This window comes from Barbus barbus, assembly GCF_936440315.1.
Source record: "Barbus barbus genome assembly, chromosome: 33".
Taxonomy (NCBI): domain Eukaryota; kingdom Metazoa; phylum Chordata; class Actinopteri; order Cypriniformes; family Cyprinidae; genus Barbus; species Barbus barbus.
The window spans coordinates 7,280,315-7,300,056 of NC_136761.1; the positions used below are offsets into that span (position 1 = coordinate 7,280,315).

The following is a 19,742-nucleotide window of genomic DNA, read 5'->3' on the forward strand; positions in this document are numbered from 1 at the left end:
CATCAGGAGTCTCCTTCCAGTGCTCCTGAAGACCCCTCACTGCCGAGGAGCAGCTAATGCAGGACGTCCAGCCTCGAGATCAGGACAGTCCAGTCAGTCCGTCAGCAGATGAGAGACATCTGAGACGAGATCACGAGGAGCGAGGGTGATTTTACTGTCATAACCCACAATATTACATACTGCCTCTAAATAAAGGTTTGTTTTTAATAATATAGCTGCAACAGCAGCAATAATTCTTTAGTTTTTTCAGTTTTACACCATTTATCTTTTTACCAATTCACTTAAATCGACTTGAAGTGCAACAACTGAATTTAAAAAATATACTTATCAATGTAGTTCTCAATTAAAATGAATTAAAAGTAGAATTATAATAATTATATGAGAATTAGAAACAATGTTAAAATAGTTTTAGAAAAAGTATGGCATGCCATACTGCAGGACACTGCTTTATTAAATAATAATATAACTATAAAATAAAAATAATACTATAATTATATTTTAATAGACCTCATTTGCTGGACAAATGCCAAAGGACGGACTGCTGTCCTCTTTCATGGAGGATGGCACTCCACTCTTAGTCTTCGGCAATTTCAACATTCACCTAGACAGGCCTTATGCTACAGACTTCCAGTCACTCCTAGCTTCATTTGATCTCAAACGCCTCACCACTACTAGCACGCACAAATCAGGTAACCAACTCGACTTAATTTACACACGCAATTGTTCTACAGATAACATTCTGGTACAACCACTACATATCTCTGACCATTTCTTCATTACATTTACTTTACATTTTGCTACCCAGGTGCCACCATCTCCCTTACCGGTTACTTTCAGACGCAACCTACGCTCCCTTTCCCCCTCCCTTCTTTCCTCTGTAGTATCCTCCTCTCTTCCCTCGCCTACCCATTTCTCTTCTCTGGATGTAAATGCAGCTACTGACACTTTATGCTCTACCTTAACCTCTTGTCTAGACGACATCTGTCCTCTCTCCTCCAGGCCAGCACGGGCTGCTCCTTCTAACCCCTGGTTATCCGATGTTCTTCGTGAGAATCGGACCAAACTCAGAGCGGCAGAGAGAAAATGGCGCAAATCAAACGATCCGTCGGACCTGAGCAGGTATCAGTCTTTGCTTTCATCTTTCTCTACTGAAGTCCACACTGCCAAATCCTCACATTTCCACAACAAGATCACCAGCGCTCCAGACATGCGTAATCTCTTCAGAACATTTAATTCTCTCCTCTGTCCCCCTCTTCCACCTCCCACCACTTTGATAACCGCTGATGACTTTGCCTCTTTTTTCACAGACAAAACTAGAACAATCAGTAACCAGTTCTCAACTCCACAGGACCTCCAATCAAACCACATCCACTGCTCTAACTCCCATCTTCTTCTTCTGTCCCCTCACCGAGGCAGAAGTATCCAAACTTCTCCTCTCCAGCCATCCTGTGAGGATGGCCTTCAGGTGGCTGTGAAATTAACAGCGAAGACAACCTGGAGTAGAGGATTCACCTGGAGGAGATGCTGTCCCATGACTGGTTCAAGGTAAGTCTAAGACAAGCTAAAATTATTTGTTTGTTTGTCTTTTTGTTGATTTGATTTGATCAGAATTCCTGCAGCAACTGTTATATACTCAATCCATATACACTACACAGATGTCTTATACACAGATTTTTATACCTTATGAAGTATTTGTGTGTGTAATTTAATTGTATAATTTCTAATTGTGTTTCAGGTCCTGTAGGTCGTGGTGAAGAGGGTCAGGCTTGTGTCTGGAGGACTGACACAGGTGACATCTCCATTATCTCCAGATTTAGCGTGTTGCGGGGCTGGCAGGCCTCGGTTGCATCTGGCGTCTTGGCTTGAGGCGGTAGTTTTAGCGTCTTGCGGAACTACTCGCCTAGGGATGTGAGTTGTAAATGGTTAGTTTAATTTTAGTTAAGTTTGTTAAATACTGCACCATCCAATCATATTATTAATAATGCAGAGTGTCCCAGATCTCTGGGAAAAAAAATATAACCCCCAGACTATGCTCCTGCGGGAGTACAGTGTGAGAACAGGAAAAAAAACACCTCAGCAACAGAAGCACATAATCATAACATAGACATATGACTAGCAACAGGGGGAGAGTTGATCCAGCTCTGGCAAGCAGCCATCCGGTCCTGCAGCCTAAGTCACAGACCCGCTTGTCAGGTGGCGGTGCGAAGCGGCAAAGGCGTTGGATTAGGGTGGGAGGTGAATGCATATCAGTATATGAGTGGAGTTCGTGTGTTCGTTGGCCTGGTGAGTCGTCACGCTGGAATTCAAAACAAGTTGCCTCAGTCCACAGATTGTAATAGCGACACAGCAGGTTGCCACGGAAACAGCCTTGATCAGGACCCCGACAGAGTCAACAACATCAGGTGTCTGGAAGGGGGGAGGAACGCAAGAGAGCGTCTTCACTGCAGTGCTCTTCCGGGGTTGTTTACACCAGCAGTGACCTTGCTGAGCCAGCTGGTTTAGGGGAGCCGAAAGAAGATAAGATTGCGATTGTTTGGTCTTGGATCGAGTAGCCGCATTCCAATTACACCTATGTATCACATTAAAATGACTTTGATTTTGAAATACACAAAAATGTGTTGCTTTAAAGGTGAGGTAAGCGATTTCTGGAAGCCACTGTTGATATTTTAAATCACCAAAACAAACACGCCCCTACCCCAAAAGGGTCTTGCCCCTATTTTGATAGCTCCGCCCCACACATACATACGGCAATGTGACCCAGGCAACGATTAGATCTGTGAAACAAAGCAAAACCAATGTTACACCGTGTCTACGCGAGCGGCACGACAAAACACTATGTGACGTGCTGACACAAATTTCAAATGATTTTCAACGGTCGCTTTATCGCGTCTAGTGTAGGCAGGCTTTAGCTGTTGCGGTGCGCCGCGTCCGGTGTAGACATGGTGTTACTCACCTATCGAGAAGAAACAAAGCACTGTCGCACAATCTCTATCTTTCTGTCGCTCGGGCTCGGCTCGGGTGTTCACCGAACGCTCTCTCCTCCACATCATGAGTAGACACGCCCCTTACTGCTGATTGGCTACAAGTTTGTTTTGGTACTCGGCCCGACTCAGTTTTCTAAAGTGTTTTTGAAAAATTACATACCCCACCTTTAATAGGAAAATGTGATAATCTGGAAATATTAACCACTCCTTCAGTTCTAGAGAGGTTAAGCCTCTCGTATTACCTGTTTATATTTATCCTCTTGAATGAAGTTTAAAAAAAAAAAAAAAAAAAAAACTCACCAGGTAAGTAATATCAGGTAAGTAACAATTTTACTTTTTATTTTATTTACAACATAATTTAATTTACAATTGAATGTTGTTTTTAAAATAACTAGCTGTCCCACAATAAAGATGCGGTTACCAACATTCAGCAAATTTTCATGGACAAAATCCATCCAAAATTTCAATGAGGAAGCATTTGAAGTTTTGTATGAAACGCTTCCCTTCTGATCTGCATGGTGTGGTTCAGGTACTTCTAAAATAATATTGTGATATTAGCCATATGGAATATATTTTAAAACAAAGCCAATGACAAATTCTCAGAAAGTTTCCCAATTCATTCTCCTTCACTCTAGTCCTGCAGAGTGACAAATAAAGTACAAATATTCAATGTAGTCTCTCGATTAATGTGACACTACCTGATGTGTCAACACCAGGGCACTAGTGAAACTGTACTTTCAGTTCTTTATAACGGTTAACGCAAGAAATCACTGGGCTATTTGATTTTCATAGTAAAAGAGGCCCTTTCTTCCTACATCAGTTATTCAACCACACACACACACACACATGTACAACCACACACTAGCTGACTTTACAGCGGAAGTCTTTGTCTTGAGTTGTCTTCCCTCCCATCAGAGGACAACGGCACCTTTGAGTTTGGCAGAAGCGTGAAGGTAGCTTTTGCTTTATAGACTTTTATCGCACAATTGGCTAAGTTTTTCAGTTATTCTACTGTATTAATGATGACTCTGTGCTTAATGTGCATTAATAAATCCAGTTCAGTTCCAAGTCAATGCATACTACAAATTATACATCAGTACATACAGTGCCATGTATATTGTGTCATGCAACTGAATTTGCTTTTAAAATGGCGATTGGCATAGAAATCCATTCGTTATCAAACATGTTTCTGAATGCATTTCTCTCTCCTACACACATAGATGTCTGTTAAACCAGACGATAGCAAGGATGAGGAGGGGAATCATGGGCTGGAGGTCACGGTTATGGAGACGAACCGCTTTGGCTTTATTCTAGGGAATGGAGAAACTGACAGGTCAGTGTTGATGTCTGTTCTTCACGGCTCATAGTTTGGGTGGAACCCGATTTAAGTGTTTGTAACTGTATTTGTTTGCTGTAAGCCCTAGTTGAGCACTGTGTGTGTGTGTGATTATATAATCTGTGCTCAAATCATTTTTGTAATGCGCTACTAATCCTGTATTACCAGTATTGATAATTCATAACTTATGATTATACATTACCGTTACCTTCCGCACCTCTTACTCTCATATTCTCCTTCTCAACATCCTGTCATGTTGCCATAGTGATTTCTAGCCTGTCAGAGTGTGGTTTCCTGTTTTCTGAGTGTTTGCTTCTTGTGACACTCATGCTTTGCTCTGGTATGGGGACGTGCTTTAGTGAGAATGAGTTAGGAAGCAGGGTAAAGGTGTGTTATTTCTGCTTCAGTGTAAAGTACTTTTCACACTGATTGTACAGTGATGGTGACAGTGAAGTATGCTGCTGTACTGTGAGTGTAGTGTTGCTGATTGTGTGTGTTGTTGACAGGGATGGTCCATGTCCTGAGTTAGTGAGACATCGAGAGTCCAAGTGGCTCAGCCTCATGACTCAATGGGAGCAAGTGATGGAGAAAAAGAGCAACAAGGTGTGTCTGTCTTCCTGTTGTATACTTAAAAATTGTATATAATAAGAAAGGTCAAAGACACATTTAAAATATTAACTTGTGGGCCCCATCCATATCTAGGTACCAGAATATCATTCAGACATTTATATTTTTTTATTCAAACACAGGGTCCCAATATCTAAGCTATCTAAGCACTATGATAAAAAATATAAAGACAAAACAAATTCATATCAGTTGTAATGTATAATAAAAGCATTGTCAGGCTAACTCTAACATTGTGGTGGCAAGATTTGCATGACCATGCACCACCTTTCTTCAAAAAAAAAAGTTTAATCAAGTGCGCATTGTTTTAGTCGTTCAAATACTCCAAATAAATTTTCATAATTTTTTTTATATCAGCTAGTCTCGAGTTATCAGTAAATATGTTAATAGATTTGAACTATACTTAGTATGAAATAAATGTTTTAAATACATTACGTTTTTACTAGGGTCTACAGTTAAAATTGTAATTAAGTGCTTTACATGAGTGCTACGTTAATCAAAACATCAAAGATAAATGTAGGCTACTTCTGTCAAGCATGACAAACATTATTATTTATAATGTATTTTAAAGTAAAACTTTTAATTTGACATTAAGTGGACTTTTACTTGTGTTTCTTAAGTGTGTTAATACAGTGTACTTTTTTCAAGTACACTTAAGTGCCCTTTTATTTAATTAATATTATATAATATATCTGCTAGTAGGTTTTCTAAAATAATACACTTTTAAGACTTTAAGTGCTCATTCTATACAATTAAACACATTTATTTTTCACAAGGGACTGAGAAGAGAAAGAATAATAACATTCGGATTATTTCCAAGTTTAACAGCTGTAAAGGCCTGTAAAGGCCTATATGGAACTAGAAATCGATAAATCAATAATCAGTTATTGAATTAGAGATGTGTCAGTTGCCCAGTCATTTCACAAGCTGTCATTGGTTCAAGCTGGCCATAAAGAAAGTCTCCTGTTTGAATTAGATGTGGTGACATACCAAACCAACAAACTAGTTTTTAAAAATATATGTCAGCTGATTATGATCTTTATTCTTTGAGCATTGATTCATCTGTTGAGTAAAGTGTGAGACCTCATTTGTTAGCCGGCCAACATATGATACAGGATGTTGAATGTTAGATACTGCAGGCTGCAAATGAATGCCAAATTCCTCTGTATGTACCTTGTCCAATCATTAAAAAAAGATTTGGTATATCATTACATAGGTGATTACTAAAAACAAATGTTTTTTATCCAATATTTTTGACTTTTTTGCTAACATTTCCAAAAATCTAGATGAGTTCTGGAGTTATTTTCATAGCACGAGTCTTACAATAGCCGACTGCATGGCTCAGCTCACTTCCTTTGTCTCAGGTCAAAGGTCAGTGCCAGAAGGGCATCCCAGCATCCGTCAGGGCAAAGGGCTGGCCACTGCTCTGTGGAGCTAAGGATAGAAAAGGAAAAAATGACATGCTCTACAAAGTAAGTGACTGGTCATATTTGTATCATATTTTTTATACTCTTATATAAGCCCTGTGTTTCCTCTGCGACTCGTCTAGCATCTAGTTAAAGCTCCAGATCATCAGGGATGGATCGATATCATCAAAAGAGACACAGACAGACAGTTTCCCTTCCATGAGATGTTCCAGTCCAAAGACGGCCATGGGTACTGTACTGCCCTTCCCTTCCCTTGCAATGTGCTCTATAGCACTATAATTCACAAGATTAGTCATAAAACGTCCTTTCTCATTCGTGTCTGCTTCTGTCTGGTGTCTGTATGAGCAGTCAGAAGGACTTGCTGGAGGTCCTGAAAGCGTACACTCAGTATCGTCCAGACGAGGGCTACTGTCAGGCGCAGGGTCCAGTGGCTGCTGTCCTTCTGATGAACATGCCTGCTGAGGTACTGCTTCTGTCATGATTATTTACCTGGCTATACAGTAAATGACACAGAACTAAAACAAAATAAATAACCAAATAACATGCAACATTTATAATGTTCACTACCAGCTACTTAGATTTATTAATAATGTTTTTAGAAGTCTCTTATGCTCACCAAGCCTGCATTTATCTGATCAAAAGCACAGTAAAACTAATATTTTGTAATATTTTTACAATTTTAAATAGCCGTTTTCTATTTTAATTTATTTTCAATGTTTATTCATGTGATGCAAAGCTGAATTTTCAGCATCATTACTCAAGTCTTCAGTGTCACATGATCTTTCAGAAATCATTCTAGTATGATTTGCTGCTCATTTATTATTATCAATGCTTTATATTTTTGTGGAAACAGATTATTTTTTTATATGATTCTTTGATGAATAAAACATTAAAAAACAGCATTTATTTGAAATAGAAATCATATTGTAATTCTAAACATCTTTACTGTCTCTTGATCAATTTAATGCATCCTTGGTGGGTAAAAGTATTCATTTATTTAAAAAAATGTTACTGAAACTAATACATGAAACTTTTTATTAGCTTTTTTATATCATGTGGAGCAAATTATGCAGGGATAATTTCAGACAGTAATGTACTACCATTTATTGCCACATTATTACTATTTGTAAAGGGATACTTCACCTATTGTTTTGAAGGGGCCACAAAGAAGTTTTGCCTTAATTAAGGCCAAATTGCCTTAATTTGGAGACTTTTTGTACTCTTATGTCTGTTTTTTTTCTCTGTCATTTTATCTGGCCAATATTATAAAATGATAGTTTTGACAGAGGACGTCTCTTACTTAGATATTCAACTGCAGCTAGATCTGCCACTTAACACCATATTGAGCAAAACCCAACACAATGGTAGATCTACAATAGCCTAATATCAGTTCACAGTATTAAACAAGCTACCAAACAAAGCAGGTAATGCTATAATCACTAACATAGTGGACTAATGGAAAAATACATTGGTTATCATCACTTCTTTTATTATGACTAATTAATTAATGACTCATCTCTATTAAAGAGAAAAGAATCACTTGATCCGATGTTTAAAGTGAATAAAATAGCCTTGCCAGCCTATTATATTATTTACAGGTCACAGCGTTTTATCAATCCTCAGATGGTCCCTTCAATGTTTAATTCCATGAGTGGTGTGTTAACATGGCCTAATTGTTTGCTTTGTTTTAGGAGGCGTTCTGGTGTCTAGTTCAGATTAGTGAGCTCTACCTCCCTGGATACTACAGCCCTCTGCTGGTAGGGCATCTTTACAGTAACCATAAAAACAACTGTTAAATGTGCGTTAAAATTTATAAATAGGCTTTTGTTTCTCTTTCTCTTCAGGAAGGTGTTTTATTCGATGCTGCTGTTCTCTCAAGCATTTTAAAAAAACTGTGTCCAGGTGCACACAAACACCTGCAGAATCAGGGGGTGGAGCCTCTGATGTTTGCCACTGATTGGCTGATGTGTCTGTACAGCCGTCACCTGCCCTTCGACACTCTGCTCAGAGTCTGGGATCTTTTTTTCTGCTATGGTTTGTTTTCAACTATATTGCTTTGTCCAAATACCCTTACTTGCGGTTTTGGGCACTTGAGAGCACATGCGAGTGACAGGAAGTAAGTGCGCAAGACTGTTCCAGGTCTTAAAAATGGCAAAGCGCAGTGCCCTTAACGCACACTAAACCCACACTATCTGCTATTCGAGGCTTAGTGTATCCCATCGTGCATCATGTTCTGGAAATAAAGACATTTAGAAGTTGATTTTAAAATGCAAAGTATTTAAAATTAAAATAAATCTATGTAAACACTTGCATTTTTACAACACTATAAGTGTCCCATCAGGTAATGAAAAGTTCGTCACACACTTGTGTTCTTCATCCTCACTTGAACACTTGGGCCAAACACAGGAAATACGTCATATAAGTTGTCAAGTGGTCAAGTGCAAAGACCACAAGTGTGGGTATTTAGACAAAGCTACTTTCTGCATGATTTAAAGATGCACCTAGTAATTGTTATTTGACTTTGGTCTTAGACATTGTACTGACACCTGTTCGCTTGGATGGTGAATCTTGCAAACATTTTTGAATATTAGATGCCATTGTTGGAATATTTTTTCCTATTTATGCAATTTATTCTGCAACAAACAAAGTGTCTGTACTCGGAAATATTTTCCCTTTCAAAAACGTCTGTTAAAGCATTATGACATGAATCAAACCAGTGCTCCTGCTTGATTTATGTCTTTACTGTCATCTTTATTTGTGACCCTGGACCACAAAACCAGTCATAAGGGTCAATTATTATTGAATAAATAAGCTTAGTTTCCATTGATCTATGATTTGTTATGATAGGACAATATTTGGCCGAGATATAACTATTTGAAAATCTCCAAAAAAATCGAAATATTGAGAAAATCACCTTTAAAGTTGTCCAAATGAAGTTCTTAGCAATGCATATTACTAATCAAAAATTAAGCTTTGATATATTTACAGTTAGAAATTTACAATATATCTTCATGGAACATGATCTTCACTTAATGTCCTAATGATTTTTGGCATAAAAGAAAAATCAATAATTTTGACCCATACAATATATTTTTGGCTATTGCTACAAATATACCCCAGCGACTTAAGACTGGTTTTTTGGTCCAGGGTCACATTTAATATAATGCATCCTAGCTGAATAAAAGTTTTAATTGCTTAACAGAGATGATAGATAGATACATAATCAAAACAGGGCGTCAAAACAGCACAACATGCATTATGCAGAATATAAAAAGTTTGCTAGGCCACTAATACTACTAGAGTTCATCATTTAAAACATGTCGGAAATCACATCCATTTTGTATTTTGTTTTATGAACACCTTTATTACACCTCTTGCCATGTTGAGCTGTTGTCGAGTCCATGCATTGAGCACAGCTTGTGTGTGTTGCAGGTGTGCGGGTTTTGTTTCAGGTCGCTGTGGTGCTGGTGCGCCGATGTCTGGGGGAAGGACGGCTGCGAAAAGAGTGTGATGGACAGATGGAAACGCTGGAGAAACTGCGAGGTGTTAAACAGCATGTCCAAAATGAGCAGGCTGATGCCTTTATCCATGAGGTAATATTACTGATTATTTCAGCTCATCTGAATAAAGGCCTGTTCACACCATAATGAATCGTCTGTGCAGAATTTGGTGCGATTTTAATTTGAATGACACATACATTCGCATGCCATCGATGCTACAGATTTTTACTAATCTCTTTTCCATGGCACTACGAAGAAAGCTGGCCAACCAATAAGAACTGGTGTTGTTACAATTGGTTTCTCCCTTGAAATCGTGTCTCCATTAAGGTCCTAAGTGTTCGCTTAGACGCAAAGAATGTTTAATGGATACAAAATCACATGTTATAATGACCATCAATGTCTGTTTTAGTTAGCTTATGTACTAGCATTGCCTGCAGATACCTGTTTAGCCTGATAGCTTAGCTTATACACCACTCATCTGCTTTACATAATCACAATATTCACAAGGAAAATGACAACTATAAACTGCGCGCTTAAAAGCGTTCATGTATTTAGGTGTTAAAAGTGTAAATATTTCAGTTATGTTCAATTATTTATGTACATATCGCTTTACAGGGTTAGTTCACCCAAAAATGAAAATTACCACATGATTTACTCATCCTCAAGCCACCGTAGGTGTATATGACTTTCTTTTCTCAGACAAATACAATCAGTTATATTAAAAAAAAGTCCTGGCTCTTCCAAGCTTTATAATGGCAGTGAATGAGTGTTGAGATTTTGAAGCGTGCATCCATCCATCATAAAAAGTGCTACACACGGCTTCGGGGGGTTAATAAAGGCCTTCTGAAGAGAATCACGCACGTCATCCGCTGGAACGCCACTCTCTCGTGAACACTTGCACGACAGCAGAAGCTGGAGGTTACAGTTGATAAAGTTTTAAATATGGATAATTTTGCTTTAGAAGGCTTTTATTAACCCACCGGAGCCGTGTGTAGTACTTTTTATGATGGATGGACGCACTTTTTTGTGCTTTAAAATCTCAAAACCTATTCACCGCCATGATGAAGCTTGGAAGAGCCAGGAAATTTTTCATGTAAATTCGATTGGATTCGTCTGAAAGAAGAAAGTCATATACACCCAGGATGCCTTGAAGGTGAGTAAAACATGGGCTAATTTTCAGTTTTGGGTGAACTAACCCTTTAACTATATCAGATTATATAAATATAAAAGACAAAAAAGTCATATTGGGGCATATTTGCCCCCTCATCTTGAATTTTGGGGAATTCTAAATAATAGACTAAATCAGGCAGTGAAAGCATGAACTCTAAACGTGCTTGTGCAGTAGTCTAACCTACATCTCATAGTGTGCGTGCATTCTCTTAGTGTATAATTGTTTGGTTTTTGCGATGTACACAATAATGGCTAATTGCATATGATTTAAACAACAATTACCATATTATCGTAGACGATATATATCGTACACCCCTAATGTGACTACGCAAAAATTTAAATCCGAACATTTGTGTTGGAGTGAACAGGCCGTTAGTCCTGACAGACCTATTTACTCAAAACCACTATTACATCCTCAGGTATGTTCGGTGTCCCTGTCCTTGGCGGAGCTGCAAAAACAAACTGAGAAAGAGATGGAGAAATGGAAAAAAGAGAGACCAAACTCAACCTTTGACCCGCGAGGGCGATGTCACGGATACCGGATGGTTTGGGAGAGAGCACAGGATAAACCAAAGGAACAAGAAAAGAAGGAGCGATCGAAGGGGAGCCTTTCTTTTCCTCTCACGCGTTCAGTCTCTTCTCTTTCTCCTTTGATTCTGCGTAAGAAATGGAGGAAGAGGAGCAGTAAGACTGACATGGAGGAGTGGGATGGAGGGGGAAGGAACTTTTCGCGAAGCGTGATGGAGGAGAGCGACGATGAGGAGGTGAGGAGGAGGAGTGTGTGTGGTATCGTTGGGGAGCAAAGGGCCAAACGGGACAGGCTAGCAGACGAGCTCTGCTCAAACAAAGATCACAGCACACATCCCAAAATCTCAGTGGTGGTGTCCTCCAGCATTGACTGCAATGTTTTTGAGAAAGAGCATACAGAAACATCTTTGAACCAACAGAAGGATAATTTAGAAACAACACAAGGCGATGAGAAAGAAAGGACCGCTGGTTGTGTGGTTGAGGAGAGCATACAGACACATGACCATATACAGGACACAAATCAAGATGCTCAGAGTACAGAAACGCAAGGACATCAGGTTGAACAGAATAGAGAAAAAGACAAAAATCAAGATGATCAGAACACAGAAGCACCAACAAACCAAAATGTACAGAATACAGACAATCAGACATGTCAAGATGAACAGACTGTGGAGACTGAGGGAATTTTAGAGCCACGTGAAGAAAGTTCATCACAAGAAGAAGACATACAGACTGACTCCAGTAAACAGGAAGAGGAAATGCAACCAGACAGCAACATCCAGGAAGAAGAAATACAAACAGAACACTGCAAACAAGAACAAACAGAAGATAGGTTGCCAAACACCATAATGACTGAAGAAAATGAGGAAAATATCCCAGAGAGAGAGGTACAGATACATGTTGTTCAGGAGGAAGAGAGGTCTCAAACATCTAGTGATCAACATGAAGAACAAGAACATTCAGAAAGGCAGAGAGAAGAGCTGTGTTTGTTCATAAACACAGCTATAGAAGATGATGAGGAGACTCAGCTTATTGGTGAAAACCATACTGATGCAGACAAGGAGGAAGGGCTTCAGCAAGAGTTTGATCTTCTCACTGAGGAGACCACAGAGATATCGGACCCTTCAAAAATGTGTGAGGAGAAAGATGATGAGACACTGGAGGATAAAAGACAAGATACAAGCTTAGACGAGAGCAATAGTCACTCTCATAGTGGTAAAGAGACATTGCAGCCACCTGAAATAGTGCTAACATCATTCTCTTTAAAAACTGAACAAGAAACTGAAACTGAGCATCTAGATGGACCAGCAGATCCTGAAGAGCAATCCCAATCAGGCGACCAAGAGCACAGTGAAGTGGATGCTACTGTTACTTCCAGAGAGTTGGAGCATTGTTCAATAGATTCCACTGTGGAAGATGCAGAAGGATTTGGCAACCCAGAGCAGAGTGAAGTGGGTTCTGCTGATGACACCAACATCCTTGAACCTCAGGAGGAGGATGCAACATCAACACACTCCGATGACACGTGTTGTAACAAAGAAATCATTGAGATCAGTCCCAAAAATAGTGAAGTAAATAAATCACCCGAAGCTGAAAACATAGTATGTTGTGAAATCAATATTGACGAATCAAGCAACCTCACAAACAATGTAGAGGATGATACTTGTAGATCTGTCCATGCAGAAAGCAATGAAATGCATGCTGCTCTCGGTTCAGAAAACCTTGAATGCAGCACAATAGATATTACTGCTGATTCGGGCAAACTAGAAAGCAGTAGTCTGGAACTAGCTGCTGGATTTGGCAACCCAGAGAGCAACAGTGTCCCTGTTACAAGTGAATCTGGAAACCCAGAGCAGAGTGAAGTGGATTCGGCTGATGGCAACCTTGAAAACAATGATGTGCATGTTACAGCTGAATCTGGCAACCTTGAATGCAACATGACAGATCTTACCACTGAAAATGAAAAAACAGAAAGCGATGGCATGGATGTTGCTGTTGGATCTGACAATTCAGAGAGCAATATAGTTGGTTCTGCTGTTGAAAACCCAGAATGTAATGATGTACAAGTTACAACTGGATCTGGCAACACAGAGAAACAATTGGTGGATTCTGCTATTGGAACTGGCAACCCAGATCACAAAGAAGTACATGTCGCAACTGAAACTGACAACTTAGAGACCAACAGAGAGCATGTGACCACTGGATCTGACAACCCAGAATGCAATGATGTGCCATCTATGAGTGAATCTGGCAACACGGAGAACAATATAGTGGATTCTGCAGTTGAATCTGGCAATCCAGATTCCAAACAAGATATCACAACCAGATCTGAAAACTCAGAGACCAGCAAAGAGCATGTAAGCACTGGATCAGGCAACCCTGAGTGTAAAACCGAGGATTGTGCTGCTGAACCTGGCAACACTCGTAACAATGAATGTGCAATACCAGGAAACAGCGAGGGGATAGAATCCGCCTCTTCAGTTTCATCTTCAAAATCCCCAAACCCAAACGTCCCAGCTCACCTCCGTGCGTGCAGGACTTCTAGCTCGCGGGTTTCCTATCCCACAATCCTCTCTGAGGACACCTTCAAAGAGCCACAGCAGCAAGAACACACGCATTCAGAACAGACAGCACCCACACCGACACAGGACACACACGCTCAGCCCAACTCACCGACAAAGTCAGACCCTCCAAAACGTCTGGGTCTGTTTCGCCGTCTCCGAGGGGAGACCAATAAAAACCCTGTACCCAAAATCCTCATCCAGGACTTTAGCGAGAAAGAGGAGAGGCTGACGGCAAAAGAGAGGAGGAGGCGGAAGAGAGAGAAAGAAAGAGAAGAGAAAGACAGAAAGAAACGAGAGAAGGTAATGGAAAAGGACAAAGAAAAAGAAAGGAAAAAGCCTCAGACAAGAGGAAAGAGCTTCCAGGTGCTCAGCAGGAAGGGGGCTGATAATGCCGTGACGCCCAGGAACAGTGACTCTCAGACGTCTCACGCCAGGAGAAACTCTGCTCCTTTTTCTGATGGATATTTTTAAATAATCAGAGACTCGATCACATATTTTGTATTCCGCAGTGGGAGTGAGATGTTTTAATGTGACTTGTGCAATGATTTGATGTGGTTTGTTCTATTCACTGCTTCATCTCTTGGTTTAAAACCATAATTATTTTCATAGAAAAATAAAATCAGGAGGAGACATCTGTGTAAATGTTATTCAGCAGTCTTTGTGAGGTTGGACGTGGGAGTGAGTTCAATTGATGGGCGGTTATGACGTTTCTGTCTGATATTCGTCTTCACTGTCACTTGCGAGCACTTCCTGGCTCTGCATTGTCTGATTGGGCAACTGAGAGGGAGTGGGCAGAACTGAACTGAAGAAAAGTGAACAAAACTGAAAGACAAGAAAGCAGGGACTGAATATTAGTGGGATCTGGGCATTAGGTGTTATATTTTTAAATAATTTATTTAAATGATTATTGTACCTTTTTGTTGGGAGGTCCTTCTGCAAGTGCTTCCTCCTCCTGCTCCTCTTCACTGAAGGAGTGCTTTCTGTTATTGGTGGGTTGTGGTGGGGATGTGGGGACTTGTGACGGTCCAGGAAGTTCACTGGTCTCCATGGCAATGAGAAAGGAGTCCATGTCGTCGCTCATGAAGTCGTCTGTTGGTTGTTTTGTGTCAGGGCTGAGGGGAATAAGTACCAAATATAACTCTTTATAAAGCTTTTAAGATTATGCGCCATATTTTATGATTTTACTTACTGTTTTGTGTTGGAGTTGACGTGGTTCTTTGGATGCGAGTCTTCTGACAGTGTAGCAAGGACAAAATTAGCCTCCAGAACACTGTCTGTTACACTCAGGATAACTGGACTTAAACACAACCACAAACACACACAGGTGAGAATACACAAATACACTGCTATTTAAAAAGTTTGGAGTAAGATTATTTTTAAATAATAAATACATATTTCTATTTAGAAAGGTCAAATTAAATTGATCAAACGTGACAGTAAATATATTTATAATGTTACAAAAGATTCATATTTCAAATAAATACAGTTATTTTGAAATTTCAATTTATCAACATGGAAAATAAAAAATATTTCTCAAGCAGCAAATCAGCATATTAGAATGATTTCTGAAGGATCATGTGGCACTGAGGACTGCAGTAATGATGCTGAAAAGTCAGCTTCCCCATCACAGGAATACATTACGTTTTAAAATATATTCAAATAGAAACGAGTTCTTTTAAATTGTAATAACATTTAACAATATTACTGTTTCTCCTGTATTTTTCAGCCTTGGCGAGTCATCTTTTTAAAAAAAAATTAAACAATTTACATATCCAAAATTTTGATTGGTAGCATACATATCAATTTTAAATATTTTAAAATAAACAAAGTGAATAAAAAGGTGAACTTGGGCTATAGGTCAGAAGCAAATAGATACTAACCTTCCTGGCTCATCAAAATACATAGAAACTGGAAGACCAGACGACTCAGCAAATACAAGCAAACCCTGATGGAAAACCAGAAAGATAAAAAAAGTGTTTTAATGCCATTTTAATAGCAAAATCAAGGTTAAAATATATTCAGAAATTGAATAGTTAAAGTTTTTTGTTTAAGATCCATTACTGACTTTGGATTTACTTCAAGAAAAACAAAAAACACAAAAGTCAAAAATTTTATTAAATAAAATTTGACCCCATTTATGTTTTTGTTCCTTATCTTCTTGTGCACGATTAATCATGCTATTTAAAAACAACAACAAAAAATATTTCATATATATATATATAGGGAGGGAGAGGAGAGAAAGAGAGAGATCCAATCAAACTACTTGCACTAAAAACCAGTGTGTTTATAATTATGACAATACATTAAAAATAATATGATAAGAAATACCAGCTTGCAATATCAAGCAGCAGTGCAAGCTGTTTTGTACAGATAAAAGTAACTGGAAGCAGATGAAACCGGAAAAATAAGGTGATATTGGGGCCTTAAATATTGTTTCACTCAGTGACATTGTGCTAGATGTGTTGTCTTCACAGCAGTCTTTGGGATTGAATATGTGAATGTTTGTGGTTTGTGTGAGAACACACTCACCCTGAGCTCTTTGAGGCAGAAGGTGACGCTGGTCTGACTGCCGACGGCAAAATGGTCAAACTCCTCCGAGCTCAAACACAGCTCAGTCATCATTGCTCGTGATGCGTCTGAGAGGAAAAACTTTGTTTGACTTGATTCGTTTCATGCATATCAGCAGAATATAGACTGACATGGCTGATACCTGCATCATCCTCCACGTGGTTCCTGAGCCACACGCGATCACTGCTCACCGACAGATTCACCTCCTCCTGAGACGGAGGGAAATGCAGAACTGTGTCCACCATCAACCTACAGAGGACAACAGAAAATGATTAAACAGACTCGAAATGGAAATGCAAATGGATCGATATTACTCTAGTCAACATTTGAAGTGGATCAAAACCTTTCATCAAAGTTGTCCTAAAACCTAAAACCAAAATGCGTTCTTGTCTTAGGACAACTTTGATGAACTTAATTTTTTTGGATCCACTTCAAATGTTGACTACTGTAATATTGAGGTATTAAAATGAATGTAAACCTGGGTTGAGCCTGTAGCACGTTTGCACAGCTCTCTTTATCAAACACGGCCTGCAAACTCTCACAGTCCTGATAGGACAAATTGTGTGTTTTCAAGAGCCCTGTAATAAACACACACAGTTTAGGTGATCATACTGTAAAATATGCCATTTCTATGCAATATTTGACTCAAGTTTATTTATAAAAAAACAATGTCTTACTGACTGATTACTAGGCCATAACAAGGGTTAATCGAGTTAACTTTATTTGTATAACACTTTTTAAAATACTCACTTTAAAGCAGCTTTACAAAAAATCATGTTTGTTAAAGGGGTCATATGATGCGATTTCAAGTTTTCCTTTCTCTTTGGAGTTTTACAAGCTGATTCAAAACCAAAGAGATATTCTTTATAAAAGTTAAGACTCTGCCAAGCCCCCCTAAAACGGCTCATTTAAACACGCCCCTACATGTCTACGTCACGGTGTGGGAAGATTTGCAAAACACCGCCCAAATGTTCACGCAATGAAAGAAGGTGGAACTATTATTCTCGCTGTAGTGTTGTTGCTGCCGCCGGCGCCGTGTCCTGGAGACGCTGTGTTTCGTTGTGAAAGCGAAAGTACTTTGTTTGGGCTTCCAAAAGAGGACACAACTAGAAATCAATGGTTAAGTTGTATTTACAACACTGTTCCAGAACAGTTCAACCCAAATATTAGAGTGTGTGCAGCGCATTTTACAGAGGACTATTTCCTGAACCTGGAAGAGTAGCCTACAATGCTGGCGTGCTCAAAGGCTGTTTCTATAAAGTGGGGCAATTCCAATTTTGCAAGGACAGTCTGGTGCTTCTGACTCACAGCCTGTAAGTATGTTGTCATATTTAAAGAATTTGCCACTGACGATTCAAACGTGAGTTTTGAGCTGTGTACAGTGGTGCTTGTTGTTTGTCATTTCTCCGATCACAAATGCAGACATGGTAATGTTTACGCGGCGTGATGCAGCGACGCGTAAAAAGACAGTATAAGTCATTATAATCAGTAATTATGTCCCCACTGGATGCAACAAATACCTCGTTTATAATGGGTTTTATTGTTTTTGTGTAATCGCGCCGGGACACGAATCACAATACGGTAAGGGGCGTAACATTTCCGTCTCTCGCTTGAGGTATTCGGCCAATCACAACGCACTGGGTAGCTGGCCAATCAGAGCACGCCTCGCTTCTCAGAACGATGACATTTGTAAAAATCGGCACGTATCAGAAAGAGGAGCAACAATAATGTACAGTATGTGGAAAATAATGTGTTTTTTGAACCTTAAACAGCATAAACATTGCATTACACCAAATACACAAAATAATGTTCTTTTTAGCAACGTCATATTACCCCTTTAATATTTATACTATCTCAATATGTTCATTCCTCATAGTCTCATAGATTAGAGCTGGGCGATAATATAGTTACATTTTGTCACAATATATTTTCTCGCTTTATGTGAGTATACTGCATGTATGCAGGTAAAGTTTAATACTTGCATATATAACTCTCTCTCTATATATAGGTGTGCGATAATATATTTTGCATTTAATTCTACTATCAAAAAATGCATTTTACCATGTTTACAGTGCAGAGTTATGGTCAACCGACTCTTTTCACTGTTCAACTGAATACGGCATTTTTCTACAGAGCGGTCCAGAGACGCCAGGGACTTGAACACAGCCTGAACGCTCTGAAGAACAAAGACAGACTAGCAGCAAAACATTTACATCAAGAAGATTACGCAGTACATTTAGAATTTTCTTTGATGCCACATTACTTTCCAGCATGAGTGAAACATTTGTACATGCAAATTATTAATATATAGTACAAGTGATGAATGGACAGGTATTTAGCTCATAAAAACATAAAGAGGAACTGAGGGGATGAAATGAGCAGGAAGAGGAAATGTTACCTTGATGGGCATCTTGCAGCGAAAGCTCTGGTCTGAAGGAGCCTGATATCTCTGGAAGAAGAGAGGAGACAGCAGGAAGCAGGCGAAGGCTGACCGGGAAGAGTTGACTGACCGCAGGGCCAACTAAAAACACCAGTCACAGACCTCACACATGGTTTTAAGACTTCACATCTGACTAAACAAACACTGGAAACAAACGCATACCCCATCCTCCAAAGGCTCCAAATACAGCTCCTCTCCGATTCTTGACAGGGAATGTATGGCTTTTGCTAAAACTACAACAAGAGTGGATCATTATACTTATATTCATGAAGTCATTTTATGTTTATTTCATGCAACTTTAAAAATGTCTGAACAACTCTCTCGAGCTACTTCAGTTATTACCTTTCACGTTTCCTCCGGTTGCAACACAATCCATTATATTTTGCTTGTCAACAATATTCTTTCTAAACTAAGTCTACATGAAGTATTCACCGGCTCGAGTAACCGGCCACATGATGCGTTAACTGCTATCGCATAACATAAGGTACATCATTCAAAAAACACAAAACTTGTTATAAGCGGATAATTGAAGAATCTGGCAGGAGTGCGCCACTGTTTACTTCGAATCCGACACGTGGCGCGTATTTTCTGCTCTGGCCAA

The 19,742-nt window shown here is 39.2% G+C and overlaps 2 protein-coding genes across 3 annotated transcripts; one reads left to right on the forward strand and one right to left on the reverse strand.

Moving 5' to 3' along the window:
- The first annotated feature begins 3,840 nt into the window (after window positions 1–3,840).
- On the forward strand, window positions 3,841–14,772 carry LOC306853380 (uncharacterized protein). 2 transcript variants are annotated; one of them, XM_079390739.1, is made up of 11 exons: window positions 3,841–3,937; window positions 4,205–4,317; window positions 4,827–4,923; window positions 6,309–6,416; window positions 6,494–6,600; window positions 6,720–6,834; window positions 8,063–8,128; window positions 8,216–8,405; window positions 9,804–9,964; window positions 11,461–13,810; window positions 13,853–14,772. In XM_079390739.1, the coding sequence occupies exons 2-11, from the start codon at window positions 4,205–4,207 to the stop codon at window positions 14,602–14,604; spliced, it is 4,059 nt and encodes a 1,352-aa protein (XP_079246865.1). In that variant the 5' UTR covers window positions 3,841–3,937; the 3' UTR covers window positions 14,605–14,772. The 2 variants fall into 2 exon arrangements, with proteins under 2 accessions (XP_079246865.1, XP_079246864.1); XM_079390738.1 differs by having other exon boundaries at window positions 11,461–14,772.
- LOC306853382 (cell cycle checkpoint control protein RAD9A-like) lies at window positions 14,632–19,731 on the reverse strand. The gene is made up of 11 exons (XM_079390741.1): window positions 19,484–19,731; window positions 19,304–19,374; window positions 19,100–19,222; window positions 18,763–18,877; window positions 17,180–17,279; window positions 16,844–16,950; window positions 16,663–16,769; window positions 16,014–16,078; window positions 15,323–15,430; window positions 15,047–15,245; window positions 14,632–14,955 (listed from the first exon to the last, which is right to left on the reverse strand). Exons 1-11 carry the CDS (start codon window positions 19,515–19,517, stop codon window positions 14,833–14,835), a joined length of 1,152 nt encoding a protein of 383 aa, XP_079246867.1. The 5' UTR covers window positions 19,518–19,731; the 3' UTR covers window positions 14,632–14,832.
- Window positions 19,732–19,742: the final 11 nt, after the last annotated feature.